At 30.7% G+C, this 19,004-nt stretch overlaps 3 protein-coding genes across 3 annotated transcripts; all 3 read right to left on the reverse strand.

Annotated features, from left to right (window-relative positions):
- Positions 1–2,283: 2,283 nt before the first annotated feature.
- LOC112510982 (transcription factor bHLH83-like) lies at positions 2,284–3,254 on the reverse strand. Its single transcript, XM_025116337.1, has 2 exons — positions 2,499–3,254; positions 2,284–2,418 (listed from the first exon to the last, which is right to left on the reverse strand). The coding sequence occupies exons 1-2, from the start codon at positions 3,252–3,254 to the stop codon at positions 2,284–2,286; spliced, it is 891 nt and encodes a 296-aa protein (XP_024972105.1).
- A 1,912-nt stretch (positions 3,255–5,166) lies between these two features.
- Positions 5,167–6,676, reverse strand: LOC112511283 (palmitoyl-monogalactosyldiacylglycerol delta-7 desaturase, chloroplastic-like). The gene is made up of 5 exons (XM_025116849.1): positions 6,332–6,676; positions 6,034–6,174; positions 5,795–5,935; positions 5,595–5,701; positions 5,167–5,523 (listed from the first exon to the last, which is right to left on the reverse strand). The coding sequence occupies exons 1-5, from the start codon at positions 6,665–6,667 to the stop codon at positions 5,319–5,321; spliced, it is 930 nt and encodes a 309-aa protein (XP_024972617.1). The 5' UTR covers positions 6,668–6,676; the 3' UTR covers positions 5,167–5,318.
- Positions 6,677–13,556: 6,880 nt separating this feature from the next.
- Positions 13,557–14,893, reverse strand: LOC112510983 (palmitoyl-monogalactosyldiacylglycerol delta-7 desaturase, chloroplastic-like). Its single transcript, XM_025116338.1, has 5 exons — positions 14,546–14,893; positions 14,304–14,444; positions 14,076–14,216; positions 13,879–13,985; positions 13,557–13,804 (listed from the first exon to the last, which is right to left on the reverse strand). Exons 1-5 carry the CDS (start codon positions 14,891–14,893, stop codon positions 13,597–13,599), a joined length of 945 nt encoding a protein of 314 aa, XP_024972106.1. The 3' UTR covers positions 13,557–13,596.
- Positions 14,894–19,004: the final 4,111 nt, after the last annotated feature.

Consider the following 19,004-nt stretch of genomic DNA (forward strand, 5'->3'; position numbering starts at 1 on the left):
TTGTAATTAAAATGTGAACATGACATAAACCTACAAGAAGAATGAAATTTGATTGGTTGCCATGATTTTCAAAGTTAACACAAAATTATTGGTTAACATTTGATCTTCCCCCTATATATATATATATATATATATATATATAGGTGTTCAAATGAGAACGCTAACTATTTAAGAAAAATGTCATTAATGTACAAAAAATCATATATGATTCACGTTAAAATCATACATGATTTTCACACACACACACACACACACATATATATATATATATACACATACATAGACTTGGGATCATATGAGACAAATGCTTTTTCGTCAGACCCGTTTACCAATTCTCAACCCTTGGATTAGATCTACAATCTCAACATTTATAATCACAAAATTGCCACGAGACTTCTTAATAATTACAAAATTGTCAGCATACAACTTTAGACCATTAGATCATTAACTTATAAAGTTGATCAATGAACATAAATTGGTCTCACGGGTTTCACGAAAAACCTTTGGTCTCACGTGAACCCAACCCTATATACATATATATATATATATATATATATATAGGATTGGATTCCGGTGAAAATGATAGTTAAGTTCAGAAGCGTAAGAAATGATCTTCACCCTTATATATACATTCGGATGAGATGCACTAGATCAATCTCTGTATCAAGCGCAATTCATGCACATATATATTTTAAATATTTTATAAATATATTTTTTATCTTTTGAAAATCCTAAACTATAGTTGGTCGTATTTTTTTTTCTAGTTTCTAAACTTATTATTAATTTCATCAATCATCTCAATCGATTTGAATATTATATATATATATATATATATATTGCATTATAACTATATCCGAAAGCCGATGAACCCAAATATAAAGCAATCCGAGATTTAAAACCCAAAATTCGAGGCTTGGTTAATTTCTATATGCAAATCCTGCTATATTTTTGGTTTGTCTATCCGAACCAGTCCCACCTGATGCACACCCCTAGCATTTGGCCAATCAAGAGGTCAAGGGTTTCAATTCTTACCAAATGTAAGATGGGTGTAAATTTGTTGTTGCGTTTATTGTATATAAATATTATACTCTCTGCATCCCAAAATAACTGTCAACAATGAAAAAACATTCAATTTTAAAAATATACAATTATTACACATTTTAATTAATAAAATAACAATTTTACTCTTAATTATAAAGAAAAATATTTTCTCAATCTAATAATTAAGAATAAAATAAGAAAGTAGACATTTATCTTTAAAAATAAATATTTATTTTGAGACGAAAAATATAATAAGATGTGAATTATCAAAGATAAGCCCATGAATTGCAAAATACCAGCTTGAGCCCAACTAACAAAATTTCTTGCCTCCACAATCCACATTCATTAATCATGGATGTCAATACCAACTTGTATGTACCTCCACTAATTTTATGTAGCCTGAAGATATGTTTCTGGAACATCAAAATTCTTGTATTCCATAGGTGCATGACATCAAGTACACAGCTTTCGCACTTAGTGAAAGAACCATTTAGAATGAACGGGAGATGAGAAAGATATGAGAAAGTAGCTGAAAAGAAGATGATGATACATTGAAAAAAGAGAGCATCGTTTCTCGAATTAAGAATGAAATGATTCGGTTATGTTGTGATGATTTTGATTAGAGATCGCACAATTTTATGAAATAAAAATAACTAATGATGATAATTTTCATAAAAATAAACGAGCTCTTTTTTTGTTCTAGATTTGTTATTTTTTCCGTTCGTAATAAACTACAACTATATATATTTTAGTCGCTTAAATTTTGGTCATCTATTCTTTTTATCTAACGAAGAATAAGGATATTTTTTCAGATAACCGTAAACATGGGTATTAAAACAAATTTAATTACACATTCAGACTAATACCTTGGGTGATCACAGATGGTTTGGACTCATCGTTACACTAAATCTTCATGGTTGCATGAACATATTACGCGATTATTTACTACATACAAATGATGTATATATCTACGAGGGTAAATTTGTCAATCAATACTCTATTTATAAAGAAATACAAATAAAAAAAACACAAATTCATTTTCTTGAAAATGAGCTTAATTACACATTTACAAGAGATAAATAAAAGAGAAAGATGAATTAAGATCCAACATACCCACAAAAAGGGGGAATACATTGAACCCTAAATTACTTGATTAAACTACTAATCAAGTAATTAAAATAAAAATAGCGGTTAATTGTTGGTTAATTAATTTCAAGTTAATTATATTAGCTAATTAATTAATTAATTAATTGCTAGGGTTTCTGCAAAGTGTTTGGATACAATGCACTTCTCTGCACTGTACAACTTCTCTTGCATCGACGTAGACGTCACCAAAGCTTCCATTAATTCTCCATTATCCATCCCTTGTTCATCTTCCTGCATCCATCCATCCATTTACTCTTAATTACAATGCTAAACAATATAATGGATGCATGGCTTAGAATTAGATTACTCACCGGAATTGAATCCATGAGTTTTAAGACACCAACTTGAGCCTGCAAGAACTTGATGTACTTGAAAGCAGCTTGAAACATCTCCGCCGTGTTCATCTTATGGCCGCCGGGAATCAGCTTTCCAAGCTCTTGTGTCTTCTCGCTTATCTTCCTCCGCCGTACCCTCGCCGCCATACTCTGCGCCGATAACCTAATCATCCCTCCTCCGCCACCTGCATTCTGTTTTCCGGTCACTTGTACTCTACTGCTCTCTTCAACCTTATCCTTACTATACCCACGTCCACCGTCGTACCATGAAGACGACAATGTAGCACCACCTCCACCATCTTGGTAGATTTCCGGCAGTTGTGAAGGTGGCAGCGCCGCCGCAATGCCCATGGGGTGTTCCATCATAAAGAAATGTGACAAATGCTGCTGCTGATGATGATCAAATGTGGTCGAGTATGGTAAGTGGTTCAGGTATGGATCTTCATAGGAAAAGCTGGAGACTTGAAACTCCGGTGACGGAGCAAAGACATGGCCGGCGGCGTCGGCGGGTGTAATGGGTGGAAGAACATTGGAATAAGTAGGAAACTGATCTAGGTTGTTGTTACTGTAGTTGGGATCAAAGAGTTGGTTGATGCAATTATCGTAAAGTGTAGAGCTTTCACTGAAAGCAAAGAGCTCCGGTGGTAGCTCCGGTGATGGTGGCCGGAAAAGAGAGGAGTAGCCGGCGGTGTCATGATGATCTGACCAGTTGGTGTAGAACCCAAGAGCCATTGAGAGAATGGTTAATAACTTCTATTATCTGAAACGAAAAAAACACATAATTCATCAAAGATAATCATAGTAATGAAAACCCTTTTCAACTGAAAGTAATTAAGTAGTAATTAACAGATAATTAATCGTAATTAAGGTGTAATTATTAACAAGATTAAGCAATTCAATCAGTGTTGTAGTGAACCTTTGAAAAAGAACAAGAAGAGGTAGACCTTTGAAGGAGAGGAGTCAAAGAAAGACAGTGAAAAGCAAAGGATTACCTGAGGAAGATACTGTCCTTTTTGTTTAACAACACTATAACTTGAAATGACTAAAATACCCCTGGTTGGGGTGGGGGTGGGGTTGGGGGGTGGGGTGGGTTACGAGGAAGTTATTTTTCTAAAATATAGAGGAGGTTAATCACATAAAATGGTGGGAGATGACTTTGTCAATAACTATAACCCTAACTTGTAGGAGTTTAGGGGTTATTTTACTTATAAGACCTCCAACTATAGAGAAGTTGGCAAGTATTTACCCTTAATTTGTTGAATAAATATTTGGTCATGGGCAGGTTACCGCATGGGGATGTTTGTAAATCATAGTCGAAAAAGATGGGACTCTCTTTGCACGTGTCATCGATAACCTGATGGTTCTTCGGCCTCCACTTTTAGGGGCAGGGTATACAAGCAACGGTTTTAAACGACCATTTCCAAAGTTGTAGAACCTTTCATTTGTGAATTGGGTTTTTTTTAAAGAAAAGTAAAGTTATGGGGTTTAAATGGAAACATGTTGAACTATAAGGGGCTACAATTGTAAATAAACCGAGAATGTAGATCAATCGTAACGGACTAAAAATTATTTTCTTATATTTATTTCGTTAAAAAATTATAAACCATTTGGTTTTACTTCTTAAGGCCATTGAATATCCTTCCATTATTATACTTTTGCATAATGGTTATTATTAATTTACATTCTCTTATCATTAGCATAATTTTTTTTATTATTATTAATATTAATAATTAATAATAAAAAAACACTGTGAATGTTATTTTTATAGCGTTTTGCTGTGAAATTTTAAGTGTAAAACATTTGGTCTCACAAAAACAGACTGGTCTCACGTGATTACAAGTCTTATTTATTATCATTTATTACTATTACTAGATTTTTTTAATAAAAAAAATACATAAACTTCAAAAACTAACATTACGTATTTAACAAAAGACAAATTCCATATGATATTTATTTTATTTTATCTATAACTTAGTATTATAAAATTGAGTGGTGTTTAGATTTAAATAATTCGACATTCCTTCTAATAAACCTGCAACCCCTTTTGTGTTACATGTTGGGTTTTAAAGCTAAGGCACATGTAAAAACGACGACATATCTTTAAAACATTTTACAAAATTTTCTTATATTAATTTAATTATTGATGAGCAAAAATTATTCTTTTAATATTCTTTTAGTTTTTAAAATGGGGTCAAAGCGACAGGTCTTAGATGGGTTTTCTCGGGCATTTGAATGCGAGACTTTGAGATTTAACCATGCTTTTATTTTATCGGACTGGGTTTCGGTTAAACAAATGACTGGTTTTTAGGCTTTGACATGCTTTTTTTATCTGCTCCATGATTGGTTCCTGATTCAAAACCGCAGACTGAAAAAGACTTTTACCTATAACTGATTCTTCAGCCAGACCTTTTTATATCAAGATCAGTCCTAGATCATTACCGATCCCAACAATATCTTTTCTGTACCTTTTTAGGTGATAGTGGCATAATGTATAAAAGGAAAATGTGAGAAAAGGACATGAGTAAATGTCGGGGAGAGAGAAAAAAGAATTAATATACACATTGAAGATAAGCAATCGAAAATAGCAACACCCTAAAGTTTTTATATATGGTTCAAATCCTCTTTTTAAGATTACAATTTTTTTCGAAAACATCACCTTTAAAATTTAACTTGATCGATTTACAAGTCACATATAAATTATTAGTACACTCATAATAAACCACTTAATGTTCAAGTGATGTTTATTTCATATGCCAATAGACATAAGAGCACCACAACTACAAGATCACCCTTGTATCAGTCAGTCGAAGCTAGGGATTTCTTAACCTTGTGAGTCTCGGTTGGCAGCTTAACGTTGGTTGCTAACCCCAATGCTTCAAGAAACCGTATCACACACCAACCAATGTCAAGCTGCCACCATTCCAATCCAAACTTAGCTGAAAACTCAAATGCATGATGATTGTTATGCCACCCTTCTCCAAAAGTAACAATTGCCACCCACCTGTATTTACATGAGGTTCAGTTTGTACTATGTACAACGTTTGAAGAAGATACAAGTTTTAAAAGACGTACCAGTTGTTCTTAGAGAGATCCCTAGTGTTCCATGATCGGTTTCCCCATATGTGACAAGCTGAATTCACTAGAAACGTTATATGGTAACACCACACGAGTCTCACACCCTACAATAAGACGGTAACCCCACAAGATTGAGCATCATAGTAATTTGATTATATTTGTAAATCAAAATTATTTATAACAAAGAAAAGCCTTACCATAACCCAAACAAGATACGTAAATCCACCGAGTGCGTAGACAATGGCGGCAAATCCAAGTATGTGCCACACATAAGTTCTTTTAATGAATCTATAGAATGCTTGGCTTTTTAGATCTTCGACATTGTTACGTGCTTGATACTGTAATTATGCATGTAAAAAGTAATTAACTTGGTATTGATAATTTTTTTTACGTAATTTCTTCGTGTTTTAATTTCAGCTCAAAAAAGAGTACTTACATTTTCGATAATCAAGTTGCTATCAAAGAGCCAACCCATATGACTAAACCAAAAGCCGTTGATGGGAGAGTGCGGATCTTTGTCTGATTCAGTGTATTGATGATGGTATCTATGTATACTAACCCAATATATTGGATCCCTCTGCAATTAAAAGACCATATAAATAGTAACGATTTTACTACTTAAACGGTAAAACATGAAATAAGACATTCTCATAAGACATCGGTTTTCGTTATGAAATGAAGATGCTTTTTAAGACATGCGTATAATAGAAAAAGAAGAGATGTAAAAGAATAACCTGACCAGCTTGAACCCCGAAATAAGCAAATGTATACTCAAGCCATTTGGACAACTTGAAACTATGGTGTGCTAGATTTCGATGAAAAGTGATAGTTATGCCAAGCATAAAGCACAACAGGTAGCCGAAAAATGCTGTCCAAAACGCACCCCAAGTAAATGTAAATGGTGCAAATAACGCCAACAAATGAACGGTTAAGATCCAGACACCCATTTTGACGTCCAAGGACCTCCATACACCACCTCTGAATACGCTCTTCTTCCTCGTCACGACCACATTGGACATAAATATTTTCTCACATCCAGACTCGTTTTTGCCCTCTGAAAGAGAACCCATGGAATTTCTCACTTTTGTGTGGTGATTTTATTTATGCATTATGTGCACATATTTATAAGTACATAAAGTTTACTACATTTGGGAAGGGTGGTTGTCATGAAAATTGTGCATAACTAAATAACATGCTATTGTTGATCTTATTCTATTTTATTTTTTATTAAATAAAATATGAGATTTATTTCAAGATAGAGACGGATTCAAAATATTATTTCAAGTGGTACCACAAAATAATTAGCCTACGTATAAAATAAAAATTACTTATAGCTATAAATCTATACTATATTATAAAATATTTGACAAAAACTTTTAAAAACTATTTTTTATGTATGAAGTATTGTTTATTGATGCATATTACTTAAAATTCAAGATTACAAGTAAACTCTGTGTACATGCAACTTATTAAGTTTCATGTTTGAATTCGTGTAATTAACTTCAGATAAACACAATCAAATAGAAGATAACCATTTTATTTTAAATATAAAAGAACTAAAATATAATTAGGATAATCATTAAGTTCTAACAAAATACTTAATTATTATATTTATAAAAAATTATATTATTAAACCAAAAATTTTAAAAAATTAATTAAAGAAATACACAAAAAAACGAGAACTTTTAAATAATTAGCTTGATTCTAATATCAGTATTTTTTTATGATATCTTCATATTTATATTTTATTAAAAAATAAAAACATTATATCTTTCTCAAAACAACATAAAACCGTATTATAACATCGACTAAGACAAAAAAAAACGAAACACTAAAATCAGGATGTATTTCGCTACATTGTGCGAGTATCCTTCTAGTTATAAATAAAACACCAAGAAATTAGTTCCAATTTTACTGATTTATGCTAGAGTTTTTGTGTTACATTAAAGTTGAAAGTTAAAACCAGAACGATGATAATGTGGTGGATAAAGATAAAGAGATGATAAAAAATTACAATCTCTGTTCAGCTTCGCAAGTGGCACCTCCATGACTTGTAGATCTGAGCATAAATTATGGATGTGACATTTACGTTGGTCGTGATATTCAGATAAAAAACAGAATAGTAATGATTAGGGGACTGATCGATGTGAGAGAAACCGCCATTTTGAGCGATTTCCCGACACAAAATGTACACTGACAACACCGTAACAAGTCGTAAAAAAGGAGAGTTCAACTGAATATATTAATAATCAATTACATGTACACTACTAATGGACACCTCACCCCCTGAAAGTACTATTGAACGATTTAATTTCACATGACTATACAACAAAGAAAGTTATGGAGCTTCTGCAAATAATAAATTACAACTACCATCCGTACGACTTTTTGTATATTAGGTATTGTTATCACTACCAGAATAATGGGTATTTTCGGTGAGATTTCCATCATATCAGCCGGATATATTAATTTCCGTACGACTTTTTGTATATTAGATGACGTTTTAAATGCAACACATTACATTTGTACAACTAATGCAACCCAATTAATTGAGATATTTATGGTAATGATGAGAGTTCATTTATTATGATTTGAATATTTATGGAAGGTGACTAATGTTCATTAATTATGATCAATATTTTATATTAGAAAACAATCAAAACTTTTATGAAATCACATATTCATCAAATTAAATGGACGATTGAGATTGAGTTGTATTGGTTGTACAAATGTAAAGAGTTGCATAATAATTCACTTCTATATGTATGTATATATATATATATATATATATATATACACACTACATTTGGTCCTATGATTATGCATATATTCTTATGAACGCCTTATGGTTATGCACACATTCTTATGAATATCTTATGTTATGAACATCATTAAATACCATAAAAATAACTTATACATAAAAATTTGTAACATCTCATTAAATACCATAAAAATAACTTCCAAATAATAATTACCTATTTGCCCTTCAGTTGATAGAAGGAAAATAGATAAGCTAAGAAATTATATGATAATGAAGTTGAGTAAGTCAATAAAACAAAGGATGATAGCATATTTTATGTTATATAAAATTAATTTTATTATATATAATAAATCTCAGTCTTAATTAATATTGGTTGCATGCATGTAATGCATAAAGGCTTGCAGATCCTATTTCAGAACATTAATATTCAAATTTAATACATATAAAACTACCATTCAGACTACCATTTATATAAAGTTGAGAAAATTCATCGAAATAATTAATTCTATTAATTAAAATCATTTTTAGTCAACTTTTAGAAACATTTTTAAAAAGGGAAATTACTTAAAAGACTATTTTATACATCGTACATTAACAAAAATCAAAATCGTCCCTAGATGGTCCTATATGTATACATTTAGGTGTCAAAAGTCATATATTATATTTGAAAATAGGCAAATCGCCCTCAAAAAGTGAAAATCGCCCCATGGGGCGATTTTGACTTTTATTTCGTCTTTTAGTGAAGACAACTTATGACGCAACAATTTAACACATCAATGACGATTTGGTGAGACATTGGGGGCGATTTTCCTTGGTATTTTTTCTTTTTTATCACCAAATGTAATATATAAAAATCTTGTAGTATTCTCTATAAAATTGTAGTGATTTGAACACCTTTACTCTCACAATCCTTAACCCGTCACTTTGAACATACATGGAATCATCATCACTTTAAGGTGAGTTTATATTTGTGTTAAGGGTTGTGATGGTAGATTGTGTATACCAATTAAGAGTTGTGAGAGTAAAAGTGTTTGGATCACTACAATTTTATAGAGAATACTACAAGATTTATATAGATACTACATTTCGTCCTAAAAAGACAAAATACCAATGAAAATCGCCCTCGATGTCTCGTCAAATCATCATTGATGTGTCAAATCGTTGCATCAACTATGTATCGGGTTAACTCAGGTTGAGTCTCTTAAAATTTTTCAGGTCAGCTTAACCGGGTTTGTCGGTATTTTGAGCGCGAGTATGTAATTATTTAGTTGGTTTAAAAGATGGAAAACTAATTGCTTAAGTATTTTCAAGTTATATGATTTCATATTTTTGATTAGTATTAATGGAACTTTAAAAGGATCATGAAAGTGTCTAGTTTTAATAATGCATCTAATTTGAATAGAAAGGTTCCCAAGGCCTTTTCATCATATCCCAACCTGCATGGCTCAAGTTTTTTTTATTTATAAAATTATTTTTTATTTTTTATTTCAAAATATATGTCCACAATAAAATGGATATAATTTTAAGAATGTGAATTTATCATCTAAAAAAATCTTTTATTGAGAATATCTAAAGAGAATTCTTGAAAAAAGAACTGAATAACACATTTAAACCGTTGATTAAGATGATCCAACAAATATGATTAAAAAATTATAATCATTTTTTTTAAAATAAAAATATTTCTCTCAACTTTTAAATTGAAAATCGACGAAATATAACGTAAAATAATATAAATTATAAAAAACAACCATTTTATTGTTGTTGTTGTTGTTGTTAGTAATGGTAGTAGTAATATTACACTATTATTTTTATTTATTATATTCATCATTATTTTATTAAAAAATTAATAATAAAAATAATAACAACAACCATATTATCCTTTATTGTATCTATATTTTATTAATTTTCTTATGAAAATTTATTTATTATTATTAGACTGGATCAACATTTTCTTTTTTAAAAATACCATTCCTTTTTAAATAAGAAAATTACATATACATAAGAGTCATATTTTGAACACTTCAAAAAAAATTAACCATTTTTTTTATATATTTTATTTTACGGTAAAATACATAATTCGTCTTTGTGCTAAACTAAAATTTTGGTAGTCAAAGGACTGTTAAGTCACTCTATGTGTCTAGCATGTGACCATCAGAGCAATCGTTAAAGAAGGACTGAAAAGAGTGGAGAATGAAAAACAGTGAAATGGGGGTGGGTGACGAGGGGCCGTTTTGGAGATATTTAAATATATGACATTAAATGAGATTTTAATTAAATCCATAACCTTCTGACGAGTATAAAGTGATTTTTAGTAGACCAAGAGGTCATGAATTCAATTAAAATTTCATATAAGGTCAAATCCCTAAATGGCCCGTTGTTTTAGGGCGGGGCTTCATCAGAGAAGGTAGCCAGATATGAGGAAGCCTACGAGATTTACAGCTTAATTAATAGGGACTGTAAGATGTAGGGTATGAATAGAGACTTTTAAGTATATAACCCGAACTGAGATTCAGTTAAATCTAATGAGTATAAAGTCATTTTTTCTTAAATAGGTCAGAAGGTCATGAATTTAATTAAAAACTCATTTAAGGTCATATCCCTAAATACCTTTCATTATCACTTATCATATCCATTTAAAATAGCGAGTAATTAAACTGAATTATCAGTATTCGTATATTACCCATCAAAATAACAGATAACGAAATGGATAATTGGTAACAGTAATTAGTAAGAAACAATATCCATTTTGAATTACGAATTAAATAATATAGTTCAACATCAAACATAAAATAAAATATAAATTCATAAATATAATATTTATAAATATTAAAGTGTTATTATAAATATAACTATAATTTTATTTTTGTATTTATAATAAACTGGAATTTAATAGTTATTTATTTGTCGTTACTTGAATCTACTTTTTTTTATCAATCCATATATTCAATATTTTTGGAAGTTTTAATCTAGGTTGTTTAAAGTATCACTACAAAAATAGGAGTATCAGCGACCGGAGATTCCGTCGCTAAAGAAGGCGTCCGTCGCTCATTCATTGTTGATAATCCGTTAGTCAAAAACTCGTACATAATGCTACAAGTGATGGATTTTACAGACGGATCAGTGACAAGTGTTTTTTGCGACGGATTAACAACAAAATACTTTCAACGACAAATTAGCGACATAATACTTTCAGCAACGGATTAGCGAGGAAAATCTTTCAACGACTGATTAGCAACGGAATAATTTCAATGATGGGTTAGCGACAGAAATCTTTCAGTGACGAATTAGTGACGGAACACTTTCAGCGATGGATTAACAAGGGACCTTTAGCGAGGGACAAGGATCTAGATCCGTCGCTAATTTTTAATAACTTAAAAATAAATAATTTAAGATTTACTTATTTATTTATCTAAAACATGCCCATAAAATAAAAAATCAAAATTGTGTTGGCAGCTCCGTGGATTATTTATCGACGTTCTGTAAACAACTTTTCAAAGGAAAGGACATTTATTATGTCAATGACACCAAAATGATATTAAATGAATAGAATCGGGTCTTTTGTCGAAATGTAATGATTTTTTTATTTATTATTTATCATAAATGTGTGAAGCATTAAACATAATATGCTCGGATAGATATTTATATTATATAATTAGTTTCTTTCTCTTCTAGTTTTCCAAATAAATTAAAACCAACCAATTCATACAATTTAAAATATCTAATTCATACAATCTAATGTTCAAATTCATACAGTTTAACTACCGGAAGGTGGGGGAGGGGGAAAACGTATCCATTATAGGTCACTAAGACTCATTAAAACCCAATATACTTAACCCATTAAAGCCTAAACAACACACATATATCTGTACATTCACATACATTTAAACGTATATACATCACCCAATACATGTGTCTTCAACAATATATACATAGATTCAATCGTGGTTAGCAACCGACACATATATATACACATCGTGTATGTATATATATGACGCATACACATGTATACATATAACACATACATTATCTATACATTCACATATACACAACATATATACATCATCAGATACATGTATCTTCAATAATATATGCATAGATCCAATCATGGTTAGCAACCAACACACATATATACACATCGTGTATACATATGCATATAATATGGGCCGACAGGTAAATATACATATAACACATCCACATGTATATATATGACGCATACACATACATACATACATACATACATACATACATACATACATACATACATACATACATACATACATACATACATACATACATACATATATATATATATATCATCCGACACATGTATCTTCAACAATATAAACATAGATTTAATTATCCCTATTAGCAACCAACACATATATATATATATATATATATAACACATATACATATATACATACCACATATACATGTGATAGGCAAATTGATTAATTATATAATTTATATACAAATTCATGTAAAGAAAAATTTCAATACATAATATTGTTAATCTATTTACTATTTCTTGTTAGTATGTGAAAAATTATGGATTTGGTTCTTTATTCTCAACTATTACAAAAAAAAAATCTTGTATTATATTTTGTTTTGGATTTGATATCTTACGTAATAATAATTGATCATCTCTGTAAACTTGTGAGAGAATAACAGTCGTTCCATCATTTTTCAGTATTTAATAATTTAACAATTCAGTTTTCCATTTTCTTGAATATTTATAATCAAAACAATCATTTGCGCGACTTTAATTTCTTTGTCTTTCTAAAGAACCAAATAATTAATGCCATATGTCCTCCATCAGATCTTATATTCTTCACGTTTGTTAAAAAAATCTTGTTTGTTTTTTCGTCTTATTCAATTTCTTTTTGAACCTCCAACCGTCGTAAACATAAAAGATCCGAAATTAGAAGCTTAAAACAAATTCATTTATTACATTATGAACGAAACAATATAAAATCAAAAGAATTAGGAGATAGGAAAAAAATACGTAAATATGTTCTCAAAGAGAGATGAGTATGTAAATACAACAACACCCTTAAAGTTTAATTCACACATCGCTTAAAATCCTCTCTCACCATTATATTTTTCTTTAAAACATTATTTAAACTTAAATGCACGCATTTACAAGTATCACACATATAACCCTTATAATAAACCATTCAGTATTCAGCTGATGTTTATTTGGTTGCCAATGGACGTCGGAGCACCAAAGCTACGGGATCATCCGTCGGTCGAAGTGAGGGACTTCTTAAGCTTCTGAGCCTCGGTTGGTAGCTTAACATTGGTGGCTAACCCTAATGCTTCAAGAAACCGTATCACACACCAACCAAAGTCAAACTGCCACCATTCTAATCCAAATTTAGCTGAAGACTCAAATGCATGATGATTGTTATGCCACCCTTCTCCAAAACTAAGTATTGCCATCCACCTGTATATTCACCTAGGTTTAGTTTGTACTATATACACAATGCTTAAACAAGATATAACCTTTAAAAGTTGTACCAGTTGTTCTTGGATAGATCTGTACTTTTCCATGATCGCTTTCTCCATGTGTGACAAACCGAGTTCACCATAAATATCACATGGTAAGTACAAGTGAGTCTCACACCCTACAACCAGAAGTAACCTCATAAGAGTGAGCAACATACTCGTATTAATATATTTATACATCAAAATCTTTTTGCGAAGGAAACCCTTACTATGACCCAAACAAGGTACGGAAATCCGCCAAGAGCGTACACGATGGCGGCAAATCCAAGTACATGCCAAACATAAGTTCTTTTGATGAATCTATAGAATGATTGGCTTTTTAGATCTTCGACATTGCTACGTTTTTGATACTGTAAATTACATGCATAAAGAGTAACTAATTAACTTGGTCTATAAGATTAATTAAATTTGATTCGAGACAAAAATAGAGTACGTACATTTTCCATAATGATGGAGCTATCAAAGAGCCAACCCATATGACTGAACCATAATCCATATATGGGAGAGTGTGCATCTTTGTTTTTATCAACATATTGATGATGGTATCTATGAATGCTCACCCAATATATTGGATCCCTCTATATCATAAAGAAAAAAAAATATATAAAACATCAGTTTCATTTTATAATAAAGATTCATTTAAGCTGCAAAATATTCGAAAGAAGAGAGATAAAATAACCTGAGCAGTTTGAACCCCTATATAGGCGAACGAGTATTCGAGCCATTTGGGCAACTTGAAACTACGGTGTGCTAGATTTCTATGATAAGATATACTTATACCAAACATCGTGCTCAACACATAGCCCACAAATGCTGTCCAAAAAGCACCCCAAGTAAACGTAAATGGTGCAAATAATGTCAACAAATGAATGGTTAAGAACCAAAGAGCCATTTTGATGTCCAAGGACCTCCATGTACCACCTCTGAATAGGCTCCTCTTCTTCGTCACGACCACATCGGACATCAATATTTTCTCGTATCTGGGTTCGTTTTTGCCCCCAGGAACATCTTTTTCAAAATTTCTCATTTTTGTGTGGTGATTTAATTAAGATATGCAATAGGTGTGTGTGCACACACACATATATATAAGCACATATAATTTAATACGTTTCAAAAAGGTTGCTTTTATTAAATATTGACAATGAAGAAATAAACACATGGTTGTTAATCTTATTCGGTTTTTTTTTTTTAATTAAGTGTGTTAGCTATGATTTACTTCGAGAGCTATTTATTGTCTTTATCAAATGACCCTTTTTGATGTACTTGTGGCTTTGTAGAGCTCTCTGGTTAAACATTCTACTTTTTTTTACGCATCCATTATGGTATCAACCGTTTTTTTCAGAGCCTTGAATTAGATACATCAAGCTTAAAGTAGACTTTTAAGCAACAAAAAAAAAGTATGTCTAAAACATTTTTTTTAATTTATTGAAGTTTTATTTTTTGTTATTTTTAAGGGAAAATTGATTAACCACAAGGGTTGTGGTAGGAGATGTGGTGGAATATCCCATTTATCCATGGTTCGATTCTAGACGTACACAACAATTGTGGTCACTGAGTTTATTAGAGCTGATTTCTTATCGTCACAATTTGCTACGATTAATCCATACATAGTTTAGGACACCCTTAAAAACAATGATTACCAAAATTATTAGTAAATAAATTTAAACAATACTCTTTATTTTGTATATTCAAGTGCTTTAATGAGATTCTAGAGTAAAATGAGAATTTGGTCCCTGTGGTACGTTGTTTTTCGGTTTAGGTCCTTATAAAATTTGTATTGCAAGAAAATCCCCGTAGTATGCAAAAGTGTTTGGTTTGGGTCTCTGAAACTAACTTTGTCAGGTACCCTCATGTTAAACCTCCTCATGAGCCTTGCACATGAGGGTATATGGGTGATTTTACCCTTTTTTCCATTCTTCACTAAAAACAACAAACTACAGGGACCAAAATTGCAATTTACTCTGATATTATAGTCGTAGGTTTATTTGAGAAATGGTAAGAATTTAAGAAGTAGAGAAGGGATCGTCACTCCTAATCTAGTCAAGATTTGCGGCTTTTACTATGAAGCACCAGATAATTCCATGCATGGCCTCTCCTTAGTCAGGAACCCCATCCGCCACCTTCTGAACCCCTATTGCTAACTTTTTCTCTTTCTTTTCTCCTCATCTCTTACTATTATGGTTTTCCTCCTTTCTTACTAACTCCATCCATCCCTCTCACTAACCGAAAGGGCACCGCCATCTATGACCATGGTGACAGAATTTGGTGATGGCGTCAAATGCAAATCCCAATCGAACTTCACAACCACATCCAAAATACGATGTTTCTTCTTTTTCATCACCATCGTCATGTTTTTGGAGTTTAGTTATGGTTTTGGGTTTAGGGTTTTATTTGGGGTATGATTATGGGAAATATTTAGATTTTTGATTTAATATTTATACAAATATATTATGATATTATTGAGATGTGTTTGTTTGAATTATTGTATTTTGATTCAATCTCTTTTAATTTTCTTTGAATGTGTTCAATATTTATATTTTGTTTTTAGATGAAATATTTATTGTGGTAGTAAGCTGAAATATGGTGGTTTGAGATGGTGGAGGTCCAGATATTTTGTTGGTGCTGGTGGTGGTAATGGTGGTGGGTGGGTGGGTGGTATAGTAAAATATAACAGAGAAACAAAAAAATCTAATAAAACGAAAAGGACAAAACAAGGTGATTCAAAAGACCAAAATACCCTCCATGTGTAAGGCATATGAGGGGGTTTAACAGGAGGGAATCTGATGAAGCTAGTCTCACGGACCTAAACCAAACACTTTTGCATACCACGAGGGTTTTCTTGCAATAAAAGTTTTGTAGGGACCCAAAGCAAGAAAAACAACAAACCACATGGATCAAATTTGCAATTTACTCTTTATTTTATTGTAAAAAATATCTTTTATTACAACAAATTAGGTTTATTGGACACAAAAATGATTAAGTGTCTTAATAAACCGTTTTATAGTATCAAAGAATAAACCAAATTATCTAAAATTGTTATAATAAATTCATAAGTCATTTTTGGATGTTTTAACAATATTATATGACATTTTAAGAATAAAGTATCGTATTACATATTTTATATGAACTATTTGAAAAGATGTGTTTATAAAACATATCTCAATAGTGTCATAAATTAGTTAATAGGATATTGTATTTAAAAAATGCTATAAAATAACTTCTTAAAACACAAAAAAAAAAAAAAAATGTTTTCTAAGCTTGTTGGAACATTTATATAATCCTTCAGTTAGTTTTTTTTAATTTAAATAAAATCCAATATATTGGCATACACTTTAAATTTCTCAAATATATTCATGAAGCGCAATAAAACATTTTATTAGTTATTAAAGCCCATTAATACAAATTGAAATATACACATGTGTATATAGAGTTGGATTCTGGTAAAAGAAAAAGTTATCATAAGAAGCTTAATAAGAGATCTCTATTTTTGGATCAATTTAATGAATGTTAACACTAATGAGGCGCATGCGCTAAGATGCACCAGATCATTTTTTTAAAGCACAATTCATGGGTGAGCATGAACTTAAAAGTGATCAAGAGTTCGGATCTTTTCTCACGTTTCTCATTGTAACTTCCCTTCTCACATATCCTTCGCCTTTATATTTATATTTATATATATATATATATATATATATGTGTGTGTGTGTGTGTGTGTGTGTGTATGTGTGGAGGTTCATACGAGAACACCTCCATTTTATGATAACGCAAGAACACCCTTATCACATGTGATAATAGACGTGAAAGGACTTGGTGGTGTGTTGACGACGTGTTCTGCGACTTAGGTCGTGCCAAAGGTCGTCTGTGTCTATGATTTAGTATTACATGTGATGGATTATAGTATCACATCAATAACACTTTTATCATATGTGATAATACACGTGAGGGGTTTGGTGTTCTTACGGTGACTTGGCCTACAACCTAGTCATATGTGTCTTTAATTTAGTATCACATTTGTATCATGTATAATGGAATATAGTATCACATGTGATTGTTTATGGTAAAAAGATGTTCTTACGTTCTTGTAAAATGAAAATATTTTTGTGTGAACCCTTCTCCCCACCCCCCTCTCTCTTCTCTCTCTCTCTCTCTATATATTTATATATATATAAACATACACACACACACACTTATGTAGTGTGTATGTAAGTATATTACATATATATAAACACACACACACACACACACACTTATGTAGTGTGTATGTAAGTATCTTATATATATATACACGAAATATGTTAACAAAATGAGAAACGTATATAAGGATATATATAAAAAATAACTAAATAATAAAAAATAAAAAATTAATTTTTAAAATGTTTGGCGAATTTCCATCCTCCAATCTACTACTAATCCACCGAAAAATTGTCTAAAATTTTAAATTAGTGGCAGATTAGAGATCACCACTAATTCACCGGAAATTGTAAAAATAATTTTTTTAAAATAAAAAAATGATTTTCAATTAACAAATTTTTTTGATAGATTTGTAGCGAATTTTATTTAATTAAAATTCGTAATTAATTAAAATCCGCAACAATTCCACCTTGGAGATTTTCTTTATTTTTTTAAACAATAAAATTAATTAATTTTTAAAGTCAGTGGCGCATTTTGTGACACATTGGAGATCCGTCACTCATCTGTAAGAAATTTTTAAAAAAAATTTAATTAATAAAAATTTGTTTTGGATTTTAGTTAATTAAAATCCACCATAAATCCAATCAAATTTTAATTAATTAAATCATTTAAAAAAAAATAGACCATGACGGATTTTTAAAAATAATAAATAAATCATCGGAAATCCACCACAAATCCCTGAAAATTTAATTGAATTAACTTTTTATTTTTTAAAAATCAATAGGAAAAGTAAACGAAAATTGAGTTTTTTTAGTATACACAGGAAATCAGTCGATAAATTTTCGGGCAAAAAATCCATAAAAAAAAAAATCCTTTTTTAGTAGTGTCGTGAGTACCAAAATAACTCGATCCACCATCTATACTATCTTATAAAGCATTTGGTTAAAACTCTTAAAAACTCTTAAAACTCTTAAACCTGTTCATCCCTAAACGATTTCATCCCTATC

This window comes from Cynara cardunculus (assembly GCF_001531365.2).
Source record: "Cynara cardunculus var. scolymus isolate 2C chromosome LG 4, CcrdV1, whole genome shotgun sequence".
Classification (NCBI taxonomy): Eukaryota; Viridiplantae; Streptophyta; class Magnoliopsida; order Asterales; family Asteraceae; genus Cynara; species Cynara cardunculus.

What these genes read in the sequence shown, in the direction of transcription:
- LOC112510982 (XM_025116337.1), bottom strand. Translation starts at nt 3,254, where the DNA reads ATGGCTCTTGGGTTCTACACCAACTGGTCAGATCATCATGACACCGCC. An exon ending in AACTCATGGATTCAATTCCG is followed by an intron (nt 2,419 to 2,498) that starts GTGAGTAATCTA and finishes GGATGGATGCAG; the next exon opens with GAAGATGAACAAGGGATGGA.
- LOC112511283 (XM_025116849.1), bottom strand. Translation starts at nt 6,667, where the DNA reads ATGGGTTCTCTTTCAGAGGGCAAAAACGAGTCTGGATGTGAGAAAATA. An exon ending in TCGGGGTTCAAGCTGGTCAG is followed by an intron (nt 6,175 to 6,331) that starts GTTATTCTTTTA and finishes TTTTAATTGCAG; the next exon opens with AGGGATCCAATATATTGGGT. An exon ending in GATCTCTCTAAGAACAACTG is followed by an intron (nt 5,524 to 5,594) that starts GTACGTCTTTTA and finishes ATGTAAATACAG; the next exon opens with GTGGGTGGCAATTGTTACTT.
- LOC112510983 (XM_025116338.1), bottom strand. Translation starts at nt 14,893, where the DNA reads ATGAGAAATTTTGAAAAAGATGTTCCTGGGGGCAAAAACGAACCCAGA. An exon ending in TAGGGGTTCAAACTGCTCAG is followed by an intron (nt 14,445 to 14,545) that starts GTTATTTTATCT and finishes TTTATGATATAG; the next exon opens with AGGGATCCAATATATTGGGT. An exon ending in GCTCCATCATTATGGAAAAT is followed by an intron (nt 14,217 to 14,303) that starts GTACGTACTCTA and finishes TGTAATTTACAG; the next exon opens with TATCAAAAACGTAGCAATGT.